This window comes from Micromesistius poutassou (assembly GCF_964030765.1).
Source record: "Micromesistius poutassou genome assembly, chromosome: 6".
Taxonomy (NCBI): domain Eukaryota; kingdom Metazoa; phylum Chordata; class Actinopteri; order Gadiformes; family Gadidae; genus Micromesistius; species Micromesistius poutassou.
In genome coordinates, this window is record NC_140276.1 from 8,789,897 (window position 1) to 8,805,897 (window position 16,001).

General features: G+C 45.4%; 1 protein-coding gene across 1 annotated transcript; it reads right to left on the reverse strand.

Annotated features, from left to right (window-relative positions):
- Positions 1-10,227: 10,227 nt before the first annotated feature.
- On the reverse strand, positions 10,228-11,376 carry drd1a (dopamine receptor D1a; the record flags this gene model as incomplete). Its single annotated transcript, XM_084469003.1, has 1 exon — positions 10,228-11,376. The coding sequence occupies one exon, from the start codon at positions 11,374-11,376 to the stop codon at positions 10,228-10,230; it is 1,149 nt and encodes a 382-aa protein (XP_084325129.1).
- Positions 11,377-16,001: the final 4,625 nt, after the last annotated feature.

Here is a 16,001-nt window from a genome sequence, read left to right on the forward strand (position 1 = left end):
ACATACATAATTGCATCAAACACACATAGTGCAATGGTTGCCAAGGTCAAATATGACACATAGGCTCAAGGTTGAAAAATAGGGACGTATACAAAAGACGCACATAATATGAACACACATAATATAAACAAACACTCAGCAATGATGAAGTGTTTGGTTGTGTGTCCTTAAGTGGAATGTCCCTCCTAACAGCGGCTATCATCGGCTTATTGACACAGCTTTGTCTGCTGGCCTTGTAATCACAGCAGTCTTCCGCGCTGAAAGGACTCTGGCGAGCTGTCCTCGTATTGGAGGTCGGAGGTTTAGTGTGTGGATGAGCTTCTGTATTGTGTTAGTATTGTGTGTGTCGTGTGCACATTTTATGCTCCCTCAGCCAAAGTGCACTGCACTGCCACACTGGAGGTTAAAGGTGTCCTTTTAATTGCTGAGGTTTCCCGCCGTAACGTTGTAGAGACATGCTGTAATACCTCTTAATGACCTCTCTGTGTTTGTTTTACAAAAGCTTTTCTGTCACAAAGGGGTGTTGCTGGTAACGTGACCTGAATGTCCTCAAGCTACTTTTGCTCCCCTGCCAGAATGTAGGCCTCTTATGCCATATCCATGCCCAGCGAATCCACTGGCTTATGACTGCATATGCGTCTGTCTGTGTACGGCCACGCGGGTTTGGCGCATGCTTGTGTTATGCAGCCTCACGCACGCGGCAGCACAACCGTGTCCCTTTGAGTCCCAGTCGTCTGCATCAGAACCTATTGTGGTGGTCCGAGGTGGGGGCGGGGAGTCATCTGGCACTGCCTCTGTTTGACAAGGTGCCTAAAATAGACCCCAAACATTCTGCCTCTCTGCTTCCCCGCCTCCTTCCTATGGCATCCAGGAGGATGCAGTGATGCACAGCGCTGTGCACAAGCCTGCACCAGCAGTTTAATGAATGTTTAAGGTGTTTCTATTCCTGGGCCAGGGGATGGAAGACATAACATTGTTGACCGTGTGCTTCGTTTCCTTTCCACTGTTTTATAAACGTGCGTACTGCAGCTGACCCCTTAATATATTGTTGTACAAATATTTGTCATTGTTTCTTTTTTGGGTCCAATCAGTGTGGCATTTGGAAGTGGAGACACGCATGATTCCTAATGAAACATCTCGCGCATGACAAGGCTGACTTTTGGCAAATGTGAGCGTGTTGTTTATTGCTGTTGGTTTGTTTGTTGTTATTTTGATAGCGACAGAGCTCAGTCTCTGGCGGGGATAAGACCAGAGCCCATGCTTCCGTATCTCTCTCTCTTTCCCCGCCCGCTTTGTTTTGTTGTCCCTCCATCTTCCTCTCTCTCTCCCTCTATACCGCCCTGTTCCTGTCTCTCTCTCCTCTCCCTGTATCTCCCTGCTCTCTCTCTCTCTCTCTCTCTCTCTCTCTCTCTCTCTCTCTCTCTCTCTCTCTCTCTCTATGTTCCCTTCTGTCCTCCGTTGTCTCTCTTATCTTAATTCAATTGAAGACAATTTCCTCCACGTCTCCTCTCTCTCTTCCTCTATGGCTCATCCTCTCTCTCTCTCTCTCTCTCTCTCTCTCTCTCTCTCTCTCTCCGGCGGGGATGTTTGTTCAGCTTGTCACGGGCTTGGGAAGCGTGTGATGCTGAGTGCTCCTGCCGTTCCCCTTACCCCCCCTCCCTCCCCCTTACCCCCCCCCTCCCCCTTACCCCCCCTTCACATCCACACAGCACAACCTGGATTGCGCCCCCCCCCCCCCTGCCATGTTCTGTCAACACAATAACACATGACTTACATACTTAGTAATTACATTACTTAACTTATTAATCGCTCACTGACACTTTTGAGGGGACATTTTTGTTTGGACATTTTATTTTTATATAACTAATGAGTCGTTAAGCAATCATATAATAATTATCATATAATGGCTATAATATATAATATATAATGGCTATAATATATAATATATTATATATTTCCATCAAATATGAAAAATAAAGATGGAGGGTTTTTATTGTTATCCTGTGAGAGAAATAGGGAGGGACATAGAGAGAGAGAGAGAGAGAGAGAGAGAGAGAGAGAGAGAGAGAGAGAGAGAGAGAGAGAGACAGACAGACAGACAGACAGACAGACAGACAGAAAGAAACAATAAGAGAGAGAGAGAGACAGAGAGAGGGAGATAGAGACAGAGAGAGAGAGAGACACAGAGAGAGAGATAGAGACAGAGATAGAGACAGAGACAGAGAGAGATAGAGACACAGAGAGAGAGAGACAGAGACAGAGAGAGGGAGAGAGAGAGACAGAAAGAAACAATAAGAGAGAGAGAGAGATAGAGACAGAGAGAGGGAGAGACAGAGAGAGAGAGACAGAGAGAGAGAGACAGAGAGAGAGGCTTTTGTTGACACTGATATTACAGAGTTTATTTACTTTATTATAAAAACAGCAAATTAATGAATTGCTAAATATGAAATGGTTCTAAACATGCAGGGTGAGAGAGGGGATGTTACAGACTTTAGCCTTTTGAAAATAAAAATTTAGATGCAAAGAATTAGTGAATTGCTAAATATTATATGCCCATGCAATATTTAAAATAAACATGCAGGGTGATGCAATTGTCATCCTTTGTGTGTATGTGTGTGTGTTTGAGAGAGAGAGAGAGAGAGAGAGAGAGAGAGAGAGAGAGAGAGAGAGAGAGAGAGAGAGAGAGTGCCCATAGCCTAATGTTTGGCCTACTTTCTGTATTTTATGTAAGCTGAGCAGAGCTAGGTCAGAGGCCTCGCACTGGAACTGAAGCGTCGGAGGAAACTCCATCCTGATGTTTATGTAGTGTCCCCCTGTGGGAAACAGGAGTGTCACACACAAAGACTCACACAACAGTTACACATGCTGCTTGCTCCGGGAATTGCTTGTGTCCTCAAATGCCCTCAGATAAATAATACTGATAATAATGTGACCATTCCCCTCCGTGATAGAATGTGTCCGTGGGTTCTTAGTGGCTGTATCTCTCCCCTGGACGGAGACATAACAGGCAGGAGTAGAGTGTACAGTGTGGCGGAGCGCTGCAGAGGGATGGCAGGGCTTTAAATTACAAGGTCACCCGCTGTCCATCAGCTCATGGACACCCAGCCCCTCCTCACACACACTGGAACACGCCCAGGCTGTCACCTATCCAGGCCCAGGTGCAGCAGGGTGACAGTCGGTCAGTCCAGCTGTCAGTCCGTCTCTCTGTCACAGGGTCGCTCCGGTGTCAGCCCCGGCTGCTGAATTAGTGGGCCTGAACGCACCAGACAACCCATCTGCCCCCCCCCCCCCCACCCCCCACTGGCTAGCTGATTAGCATTAGCATCCTCTCCATTCACCTACTGGACAGCCTACTGGCAATGATGTTAGCATCATTAGCATGATGTGCTCTCTGAGCCATCTTGGCCCGACAGGCCCAGTTGTTTTGGAGTGGACTTTAAGTGGACACATGCTGTTCATTAGTGGGGGGGCATGTCGTTCACCACTAGCCCAATGATATTGTGGAATAATAATCAGCCTTATTTTGATTTTAGTATTCATTGTACATTCTCTCGCTTTTGCTTTTTTTGTTGGAGCCAATGACATTCCTTATTGGCCCGAATTGCCCACATTATCAATTACATCGTCAATAAATCATTCCTGTTGTAATTTGGATGTGATTTAGTGAAATCTATAGCGGACCAGTCAGCTCCTCTCTGTGTTGTGGCCTCGGGCCAACGCGCAGGGGTCACTACCTGGCGCGGCTCAGGTGTCGGAGAGATTTGTATCACCGTCGCTGTCCAATGTTTACCAGCCCCCAAACATGTGGGCGTACGCTAGACTAAACGGATCAGTGGTGGAACAAATGGGATCCGTTTTGTGATCATTTCTAAGGGGCTCATTATTTGGTGGCATGATATTTATGCCTCCATTTAAACAGCTGCTCTTCTTCCATAAGGAAGAAAAGTTAAAAACATAATTACATGTTTACCATGTAGGAAAGGAGGAATAAGAGAAAGGAACCAATCAGAATACAGTTATTGAAATCAGCCACACGGTATCTCTTCATCTTAACTGGCCCTGACTCAGCTCTTCTTTTAATTGCCATCTCTCTACCTCTCGCTTTCATTCTCTCTCTCTCTCTCTCTCTCTCTCTCTCTCTCTCTCTCTCTCTCTCTCTCTCTCTCTCTCTCTCTCTTTCCATCTCTCTCTTTCCATCTCTCTCTCTCGCTTTCCATGTCTCTCTCGCTTTCCATCTCTCTCTCGCTTTCCATTTCGCACTCTCTTTCTCTCGTTCTCCATATCTCTCTCTCACACTCTCGCTCTCGCTCTCATGCACTCTCTACCTCTTTCTCTCTCTCTCCCCTGTCCTGGGGTTTGGGGTTTGAGGTGTGGGGGTGGGGGGGGGGTGATCCATGGCGCCTGGGACACAGCCAGCAGCCACGGGCCGAGCAGTAAATACAGGCAGGCTGACGACAGGAGGACACATCAAAACAGACAGACGTGAAGGTTAACGACAAAGATGGTAGACATAGAAGATGGCACATGGAGAGGACACCCCTTATGTCGAAGACCACCAGGGCTCATACATCTCGTATGACATCTTGTGTGGCACTAGATAATTGTACCTCACCCTAGAAGTAAAAATGGGTGTCCCACAAGGGTCAGTTTTGGGCCCCATTTTATTTTCCATTTATATAAATAATGTTGGTAGGGATCTGAAGCAAACAAAGGTTCATCTGTATGCAGATGATACCATTTTGTACACCTCTGCTACATCAGTAAAAGAAGCAATTACATATTTACAGTCCGCATTTAGTCAAGTACAAATATCTCTGGTAGGATTAAAGTTGGTACTAAATGCTACAAAAACAAAATCAATGGTTTTTACACGTTCACGCTCTCCAATAAACTTCACTATATCAACACAGGGAGAGTACAATATAGAGAGTATCATCCTACAAATACTTAGGTATTTGTTTGGACGATAAACTGTCTTTTGGGGTCCATATTGAGAGCCTCTCAAAAAAAACATTTTATTAAAAAAAAACTAGATGTACTGTACCACTCAGCCTTGCGTTTCATTACAGGTGCATCAGCTAGGACTCACCACTGCACTCTATATGAAACTGTACAATGGTCCTCCCTCTCCCTCAGAAGGAAATCCCACACGCTGATTTTTATTGCTAAAGCACTAATGGGTAAATTACCCCTCTACATTTCAAAGTTGCTTTCTTACCATAATAGTGTTTACAAGACTAGGTCATCAGAAAAAATACTATTAACAACACCATCAATAAGAACATAACTTGGTAAAACAGCATTTTCATCATATGCACCAAATATCTGGAATGAACTTCAAGCCACCTTAAATCTAGAATCACTCCCACCTCTGAATACTTTTAAAAACCTTTTGAAATCAACTCTGACTGAACAATGCAGCTGTTTTTTATCCTGATGCCTTTTTAGCTGTCTGTTTGTATTAGCTTGTTTTACCTTAGCTTGATATTAAGTGTAAGTGTTATGATATTAAGTGTCCAGCATTTTAGTGTGTGTAGTGTGTCATTTGTGGTGTAGTGTGTGTAGTGCATCATTTGTGGCGTAGTGTGTGGCCTTGTCTTGTCTTTTGTGTATTCTGAATCCGCCTGTCTTGGCCAGGACTCCCTGGGAGAAGAGTTATTTTAACTCTGGTTAGAGAAATGTTAAATACAAAAAATGTAAAAATCTTTATTAACATGAAATGGAAATTAGATCGTAGCCAGATCCCATTTTTTGCATTCATATAGTGACAATATTTTAGATTTATTCCCTCTAATGTATAGCCTACTGAAGATGCGGTATTCAACCTGTTGGCGTTGATTACTATTGTAATCTCCACCACGTCTATCATGGTGGCTGGCAGTAGGCTGTCCCCCCCCGTCAGACCACGCCACCACCCCAACCTGCAGGCTGTACCCGCACTCGTCTCCCCTTGAACCGCCGGCGGTGGCGTTCTCGCCAAAGCCGAAACCACCGGTCGACCTCGATTCTCCTTATCGCATTGTCGTGCAAAGGATTATTTATTCATTAAGCCTCCAGTGCAATTACGGCTCCGCCAGCTGTGAATAATACATATTTATTGGAGAGCTATATCCATTATTGCAAACACTTTAATTACATTTAAATTCCCAGAGCTCCAAGGTGAAGGGGCGGAGAAATCATTTAAATGTAAATATTCCAACTCAAACACTCCCATGTTTGGGTTAACCTGTCCGTGCATGTCTACTAGATTCTAAACAGACTCAACTATGCACACACGAAACACTAGCAAACGACTTGACTAGAGACATTACGCCTCGTCGGACGTTAGTCACCTTGACAGATTCTGAGTGACGGCCGCGTGCCTTGAGGACTGTGTGGTCCGATGCACAATAGACTCTCATCACTGACTGTTGCTAACTCAGTGAATTAAGGCACTTTAACTCACTGCACTGTACAATCCAATTGATTGATTGCATTACTTTTATCATTAGGTGTACAGACTGAGCTGTTGAGTCAATCAATATTGTTTATTGCTCAACACCGTCTGTACACCTATTGATAAAAGTAATATTCTAAGATTTAAGTTATACGTATTTGTTCTATTTACGTATTTACCTACGTATTTCAACTGTAAGCTCTTATAGTGACCTTGTTTTTATCAGTTATTGTCTAAGCACTGTGGAAGGACCAGGTACAGTATTTCCTTGCCAGTTGTAAATGCCTGACGTTGTGTGTGACAAATAAAGACCACTTGCACTTGATCTTGAGAGATTCCTTAAACACTCTCTTTGCTGTTATGTTTTGGTCACTGAGTGCTTATGTAAGAGTCCCCTCTCCGCTGCCTCAGTGAAGGCTCCCTGGAGGCCACTCATTAGGCTTCATCTCAGCAGTGCTGCGTCCCGTTCTGACGGCTTGATGTGAAAAGACAGCAGCAGCAGCAGCACTACCAGAGTCTCTCCAGAGGGGACCCGGACATTAGGACCCGGGTATTAGGGAGAGGGGACCCGGACATTAGGACCCGGGTATTAGGGAGAGGGGACCCGGACATTAGGACCCGGGTATTAGGGAGAGGGGACCCGGACATTAGGACCCGGGTATTAGGGAGAGGAGAGGGGACCCGGACATTAGGACCCGGGTATTAGGGAGAGGGGACCCGGACATTAGGACCCGGGCTTTAAGGAGAGGAGAGGGGACCCGGGCTTTAGGGAGAGGGGACCTGGGCTTTAGGGGGCTTTGGGGACCCGGGCTTTGGGGACCCTGGGGACCCGGGGTGTTCACCGCATGGGACGAGCACTGTGGGAGGAGGGCTATGGGAGGAGGGCTGTGGGAGGAGGGCTGTGGGAGGAGGGCTGTGGGAGGAGGGCTGTGGGAGGAGCGCTGTGGGAGGAGGGCTGTGGGAGGAGGGCTGTGGGAGGAGGGCTGTGGGAGGAGGGCTATGGGAGGAGGGCTGTGGGAGGAGGGCTGTGGGAGGAGGGCTATGGGAGGAGGGCTGTGGGAGGAGGGCTATGGGAGGAGGGCTATGGGAGGAGGGCTGTGGGAGGAGGGCTGTGGGAGGAGGGCTATGGGAGGAGGGCTCTGACTCCGTGGCTCCGCTGTAGCTCCTGCAGGCTGGACTACATGACCCTCTCTCTGCACACAGCAAAAACAAACACACACAAAATGCATTTACGCACACACACACACACACACACACACACACACACACACACACACATACACACACCCTGTATGCTAACCACCTTAGCTATCGCTCTGAATGATGTCCCATTAATTGCCGGTTGCTTGAGGTGGTTTCATGGAGACAAGGACAGTTCAGAGAGAGAGAGAGTGTGTGTGTGTGTGTGTGTGTGTGTGTGTGTGTGTGTGTGTGTGTGTGTGTGTGTGTCTGTTGGTACGGGCTGCTGATAGTGACGGTATATGTTGATGTGAGAATTGTTTTCAATTCGTAACGAGCAGTAAATCTGATTCAGTGCTGTCTGTCTTAAGGACACATTCATAGCCCTGAAGATTCTGGCAGATATTCTTTTACATCCACTTATTGGAGTTCATTGGAAGAGATTCGACCATCCTTCTTAAATGGCAGGAGACACCCGATTCGTTGGTGGACAGACCAATCGAGGATGTTTTATAGAGACAAGTAGAAAACAAGATGGCTAACATCAAACAAAATGTTTTGTATTTCTGGAATGTCTTTTCACGAAATCCATTCAATAGAATTGAAAACAGACCAGATCCATACATTTTTCTCTGGGAATCTAATTATCTCCAATTTGTCTTTTGAGATTCTTAATTTCTGATATTGTGTCTGTAATACATTACCACAATAAATATTACATAATCACACAGCAGAGAGGTCTACTTCATAGGACGGATGAGAAAACTGACAAACCAGTGAGGGCACAACAAACAATACTATCAAGAAATTGAGTTTGAGGCGCAAGAGAGGAAGGATCTGCCATGCATTTCCATAAATGAAATGCACATTGGATAGGGCTGATTAGATAAGGCTTCGTTATACGCACAGATGGGCATCAACGATTGTACGCCCTTGAATAATCACATATTTAATTCATTTAATGATCTCATAAAATTGGCATTAGTTACAATGAAGCTATACTTCATTGTAACATATTGTGCAGTTATCCTCACCAATGCACATATGTTAGCAACGTTCAGAGGCTCACTGTCTTATATAACACATGGAAGACACAGCTGGTGAAGTCAGATTTAGGTGTCATAACAGCTCGAGGGAGGTACATTTATCAGCTTCAGTACAGAACAAAGCACGCAGGAATTTCATGAAAATGAACAGATTTAATTGAATTAAGAGGTGCACCGAACGACTTTTATCCTGTATGACTGATGTCTCATGTGCTACTGCGTCACGTAATGTCATCCCGTGTTCCACACACACAGTAACTGAAGTAGTGCTGTAGCCGTATCTACTCTAGGCAGAGCAAGACACAGAAATAAATAATCACGTGATCGCCTTTCAACTGACGAGGCAAAGTTTCCGTGCTTCTAATTGCAGGTGTAGGCAGTCGAGGATGATTAGGTTAGTTTATTCATTCAGTCACTCTCTGTTAAATCCTGTGATGATCACATTAGTCTGAAGAACTTCTTCTTTACTCTTGTTTTTTGATTGATCGTATCAAAGATCAAGGCCATCTGCTGTTGTTTTGGAACAATCAGTGAAAATGCTGTCATACGAGATGCTCATTCATAAAACATTTTTCACTGGAACAGATCTTTTTTTTGTGAATAATTTAAAAGAGGTCCAGATTTTTGTTGGGTTCTTTTTACCTGGTAGGTCAACTAGGTGACCTGTTTAGTGATAAAACAATATTAAACAAACAAATCTCTCTTCATTACAGTGTATTCATTATATAAGCCACTTGTGGATGTACCTCCCCTACTGCCCAATCACAGATGTGAGAATCTTTGGTCTGATGCCTTGATGTCTACAATGTTTCCAGACTCAGGATAGTACTAGGACTTTAATATTAATACAGTTTGCTGTGTGTATACAGCAGTTGCATTGCAGGTGTGTGTGTGTGTTTACGTTCATGTGTTCAATTACGTCTCTATGAGTGTGTGTGTGTGTGTGTTGTGTGTGTTGTGTGTGTGTGTGTGTGTTGTGTGTGTGTGTCGTGTGTGTCGTGTGTCGTGTGTCGTGTGTCGTGTGCGTGTGTGTGTGTGTGTGTCGTGTGTGTGTGTGTGTGTGTGTGTGTATGTGTGCTCACGACAGTAATGCAAAAGCATCAGCCTCTGACAGCATTACAGAGTATGCTGCCCTGGCTTCGGGATTATCAATTCAAAAAGGCACATGAGCACTGGGTGCCCACTGCCTTGGCACACCAGAGACAGTCCTAATCTCTGACGGAGCGTCCGCCGGCTCAACAGAGCTGGAGGACACTCCGGTCCTAACCTCTCACGGAGCATCCGCCGGCTCAGCAGAGCGAGGGGGGGGGGGGGGGGGGCGGGGTGGGTGGTAGTCCAGCCAAGATGGCCGAGCTAACTCTGGCTATTCCTGGCCATGCGGACCGTCGGGATTATGCAGTCACGGATAACACTAGGGGTCATTGTATCCTTCAGGCGGAGTGCGTCAGCAGCACGGACCACTTCTCCTCCCACGGAAGTCAAAGCGTGCCACGCTCAACAGGAAACCACTGACGCTTGTGACGTGCGTGCGTGGCGGGCTGAGTCAGGGCCACAGCGGGCGGCGAGTCACTTCTTGTTGAGGCTGAGCGTCTCCACGCCGTGGCCGCCGGGGTACAGGCGGTGGCACCCCAGCAGGATGGAGAAGGCCTTGCGGAAGTCGGCGTTGAAGGCGTAGATTATGGGGTTGAGCGAGGAGTTGGCCCAGCCAAACCACACAAACACGTCGAAGGTGGTGGGGCTGATGCAGGGGAAGGCCTCCCCCCCGCTCTGGCCCCCCCCGCCCCCGCCAGCCTGCTCACAGAAGGGCACCATGCAGTTGAGGATGAAGAAGGGGAGCCAGCAGCACACGAACACGCCCATGATCACCGACAGGGTTTTCAGCACCTTGGTCTCCCGCTTGAAGCTCATCTTGAAGGAGCTCTCTGACTCACCGATGCTGCCGCCGCCCTCCACCATGCTGCCGTGGCGGATCTTGGCGTTCTCGGCCGCCCGCTCCAGGGCGGAGATCCTCCGGATCTGCCGGTGAGCGATGCGGTAGATCTGCGTGTACGTGGCCACCATGATGGCCACGGGGATGTAGAAGCTGATGAGGGAGGTGGAGATGGCGTACGTCCTGTTGAGGCTGGAGTCACAGTTCTCCGGGCCACGGTAGTAGTCCCCCGCGGTGGTGTTGGACCCCAGCGACGCTGAGGGACCTTTAAGAGAGGGCGGGGCTTTAGCGTGGGCCTTGTGCCAGTTGAGCTGCACGGGGATGAAGGAGATGAGCACGGAGAGCGTCCAAGCCACACTGATCATCACTGAGGCCACGCGCGGCGTCATCTTGCGCTCGTAGCGGAAGGGGCTGGAGATGGCCCAGTAGCGGTCCACGCTGATCACGCACAGGTTCAGGATGGACGCCGTGGAGCACATGATGTCGAACGCCACCCACGTGTCGCAGAAGGCGCCGAAGGGCCAGAAGCCGGCGATCTCCGTCACCGCCTTCCAGGGCATCACCAGGATGGCCACCAGCAGGTCAGACACGGCCAGCGAGATCACAAAGAAGTTGGTGACCTTGGAGCGCAGGTGGCGGAAGCGGGTGACAGCGGCGCAGACCAGCGTGTTGCCCAGCAGGGTGGTGAGGATGAGCAGCGAGAGGAAGCAGCCAGTCAGGACGCGGCTGGACGGCGCCTCCTCCAGGAAGCTGCTGTCGGCGGTGGTGGAGTTCATCACGTCCATGCCCCTGGCCGTGTGGCGCTCTCGTCAGGGCGTCGGGACAGACAACAGCATGTTGTTGGAGGGATTAGATAACAGTGGCTCTCTGAGGGGGTTCAGCTCCAGCGATGAGAGCCATTCTCCTGGTGGGAATCTGTGTCTTTAGACGGACGGGGAGGCGTCAGATGTTGGGAGGCAGATCCCAGCTGGTCAGGACATTTTCTTGTGCTCTTCGTTGGTGTGATTGGACGTCCTCTGCCAGACTGTGGTACTTATTCCCTCAGGGAAGCGCCTGGATATCAGAGTGGACCTGTGCCCTCCTCATAGGGTGCCAAATATCCATTATTTCTGCAATCCGGTGTCCTCTTACCGATTTCATCAGCAGTGCTGGGAATGGAGAAGGAACAGTTGTTTACCTCCCCTCTACTTTAATTGACAATTATTTGTTTTGTAGCAAAGTCATTTTTATTGTCTTAATGTTTTTGATAGAACAAAAGCCTATTGGTTGACATATAGTGTCGTATGCAAAACACGTATGTAAAAAAAATATCGGATCGAAGCGTTTTTATTACAAACGATTGTATTACGTTAACAGAGCTTTTTTTATGATGGGATTTTATTTAAGTTTAAATTTGTGTAGGTCCAAAAAATAAAAAAATAAAAACCTGTATACGCGACTGTAGGCCTACTCCGTTTGAAACTTATAATTGTTATCTTAGGCTACTCACGCTTTATGGGCAGGTTGAAACAATCAGCATACGCCGAATATTTTCTTGGAACTCGGTATTCAACTTCCCTATGGAAAAAGTAAATCCATATCCCACATCTGGCGTGCGTCGTCCAAAAGTCAACCGATTATTTGCTTTGTGTTTTATCGTCGGGTGCCTCTGTGTCATCGAGTGAATCCATCGGGAGGGTGCGATGCAGATTCCATTCCATCAACAGTTGCTGTGATGCATCCTTCTCCTCTGCCTGCTGTGCGCGTGTGTCCGCTGAATCACCGCGTCCGGGCACCGGCCGCGGCGCAGTTATTTATTTTTATTTTTTACTCCCGAGAACAGGGCCGACGTTAAGCTGCCATTCAGGTGCAAGTGAATGAAGATGCCATGTGATGATGCTGCCTCGCAGCGTGGACGCGAGGCGAACACACTGAGAGACACCACCGACTGCTGCGAGCGTGACGCGCGCACCCCTCTCAGGCAACCCTGGGCTTGGAACAGCCCCGTTTCTGTGTACTATTCATTCATATAATCATATTATATAATGCAATATAATATGTAAGCACATGATAAATATGTGCTTAAAAAATATAAATATGGACTTTTTGGATATTTTTCTCAAATGTTCGAACCTCTGTTGACGTCTTCCCCAGTGGGGGGGTACTTCCAGACGTGGCTTGCATCAGATGTCTTCATTGACATAATGGATGGCTTAAGAAAATATATATTTTTTAATGGGAGCTCGAGCCAGAGGGCCATTACCTACCTCACCCCCCAGCATACGAGTTCCAATATGAGCGGTCATGTACTGTATGTATATGTATGTATATGTATATGTATGTATATGTATATGTGTATGTATATGTATGTATATGTATGTATATGTATGTATATGTATGTATATGTATATGTATGTATATGTATATGTGTATGTATATGTATGTATATGTATGTATATGTATGTATATGTATGTGTATATGTATGTATATGTATGTATATGTATATGAATATGTATGTATATGTATATGTATAATGTATGTATATGTCTATGTCTATGTATATGTATGTGTATGTGTATGTGTATGTATATGTATGTGTATGTATATGTATGTCTATGTATGTGTATGGATATGTATATGTATGTCTATGTATATGTATATGTATGCATATGTATATGTATGTATATGTATGTGTATGTATATGTATATGTATGCCTATGTATATATGTATATGTATGTATGTGTGTGTCTATGTATATGTATGTATATGTACGTATATGTATATGTATATGTATGTATATGTATATGTATGTGTATGTATATGTGTGTATATGTATGTCTATGTACAGTATATGTATGTATGTGTATGTAGATTAGCCACCGGTAACTCTATATTATCACGTACAGTTTAATGCACTAACCTCACCTAAAGTAACATACAAAATAAAGGCCTAAATATATCAGTTTGTATGATAACATACACAATGTCTATGTGTTTGTATTTAATTCCAGCAGGTTTATTAAATCATAACGAACAAAAGCATAATCTAAATCAATATACAAATCTGAAGTCCTTTGGTTGAAGGCAGATCACATGAGGATATAGCATCAAAACTCTTTTTAAAATTAATTTTCTCACTATCTCTCTCCCTCCCCCCCCCCCCCTCTCTCTCTCTCTCTCTCTCTCTCTATATATATATATATATATATATATATATATATATATATGTATATATGTCAATATTTATATACACACAGTATATCTATATCTTAAAACCTTTTGTTCAGTATTGCTGTTGTGTGCCATTGCTCTCTGAGTGCTGCATGATAGAGACAGACATCAAAGAGCGGGCAGACGGGACTAGGGCCAGGGGTCTGAATGTGGACCCCGGCCCCTTTGTATGTCTTTCTGTGTCTCTCCATCTCTCTTCCTCTCTGTGACCATGATGTCCTCCTCCCCCCTGTCCGCTCTGTCCCTTTATGTCTCTCACTTTCTCCTTCTCTCGCTGTCTGTCTCTCTCTCTGCCCCGCTCTCTCTAACTCTCCTCTCTCCCTCCACTCTCTCTCTCTATCTTTCTCTCTCTCTCTCCCTGTCTCTCTCCCAGGTGCAGCAGTGGTTGTTTTACGTGTGTGTCTCCCAGTTATCGAGCAGAGCTCCATACTGTAAACCTACAGGTTGTTGTGTAATAACTAATGACATGTGAACGCCAACCATATATATTGTCTTTAAAGGGCTTTACTGGCATGGGAAAACAAGCATTACGAAATTACACAATGATTACACGGTTACACAAGTTCAACATTGTAATCAGGGTTATCAAATTAGAAGACCTCTCATAACCATAAAAATGGTTATTAGACCATAGACCACCAACAGTACTGTGCAGAGTAAGAAAATATTGTGTAAGAATTATAGCATTATGCTGTTGACACATACACAGTGTGTGTGTGTGTGTGTGTGTGTGTGTGTGTGTGTGTGTGTGTGTGTGTGTGTGTGTGTGCGTGTGTGTGTGTGTGTGTGTGTGTGTGTGTGTGTGTGTGTGCGTGCGTGCGTGCGTGTGTGTGTGTGTGTGTGTGTGTGTGTGTGTGTTAAATGCAAATGTGTATAAAATAAAACTTGGATTTTCTAGAATATTGTCTTCATGAACCATTCAGCTCAACAAGAGGCTCCTGTATGTCTGAGGCTCCGCTCTGTGGCGTCTGTTGAGGTACATGACGAGAAGGGACAGGGTGGGGATGTAAAGCAAGACAGATCAACTGGATCTGTGTTCATCTTTCATGTAAAATCTGATGCTCCTGGAAATACTAGCGCTCCTATGGCTTTCAATTCTTTAAAGTCCTGTTGAGTTCAGTCATTTTTGAAGGAAGAATAGTTGAGTGCTTTCTGTCTGATGCAGAGTGGCAGATAACCAGCCAGCCATAGATAACCAGCCAGCCGCAAACCACTCAAGTGCAATGACTAAATTGCTGAAAGCAAAACGAGCTGTTTCTTTTTTCTTATCTAAACATATGCTTTTTCTTCACTGTGTGTTTATTAATTAATTAATTTGACAAGGACAATGTACAGCTCACTAGCTGTACCAGAGTTAGCCATAGGCTAATTTACATCTGTAGTCCCTGGGCAGGAAGCACGGCCCGCGTAACTATTTGTGTGTGTGTGTGTGTGTGCGTGTGTGTGTGTGTGTGTGTGTGTGCGTGTGTGTGTGATACTAATTGCAATGGTGTTGTATCCCAGCAAGTATTGGCTGTCATTCATAAGCTTGAGCTCGATGACACCCTGAATTAGAAAGGTTACGCTGGAGCTCACCTTTAGACACATTGTGCTCAAATTGTGTCGAAGTAACTTTTGAAAATGTTAACATGAGTTTTAGTATGATTTCAGTGTGTCTAGCATTAGCTAGAAGTTTGCCATGAAGTAAAGCGGCATAGGCTTTCATTGTTATATGTACAATTTCTGTCATTCCTCCTTTTCCATCTCTGTGTATTCTTCGTCATTAAAGGACACTCATTTGGTCAGGACATATTTGCCTCATCTAGACAGTATTATACAGAAGCGTAATGCTTTCACTTGTGACCCTACAAATTGTGACAACAAATATGTATGTATTTACATTAAAAAAAAGAATCCATGCATGGTTAAGTCTATTTCAGTATGCATACACATTTCACTTTTCCTGTTATACACCACAAAACCTGTGCAAATAGGCAATGGGAGACAGGTGTGTTTTTGTTCTAGTAGTTAGTGGGCCTGGAAGACATGCAAGAAAACATAAGTTTGTGGTTATTTGGCTCTGGATTTTGTGAAGGACATGAGAGACAACAGAGACAACAGAGACAACAATGTATATATATATATATATATAATTATAATATAATCCGACTGATACCAGGATGACAGGCGAACCAAAAGGCAGTTATCTGCTCACCTCG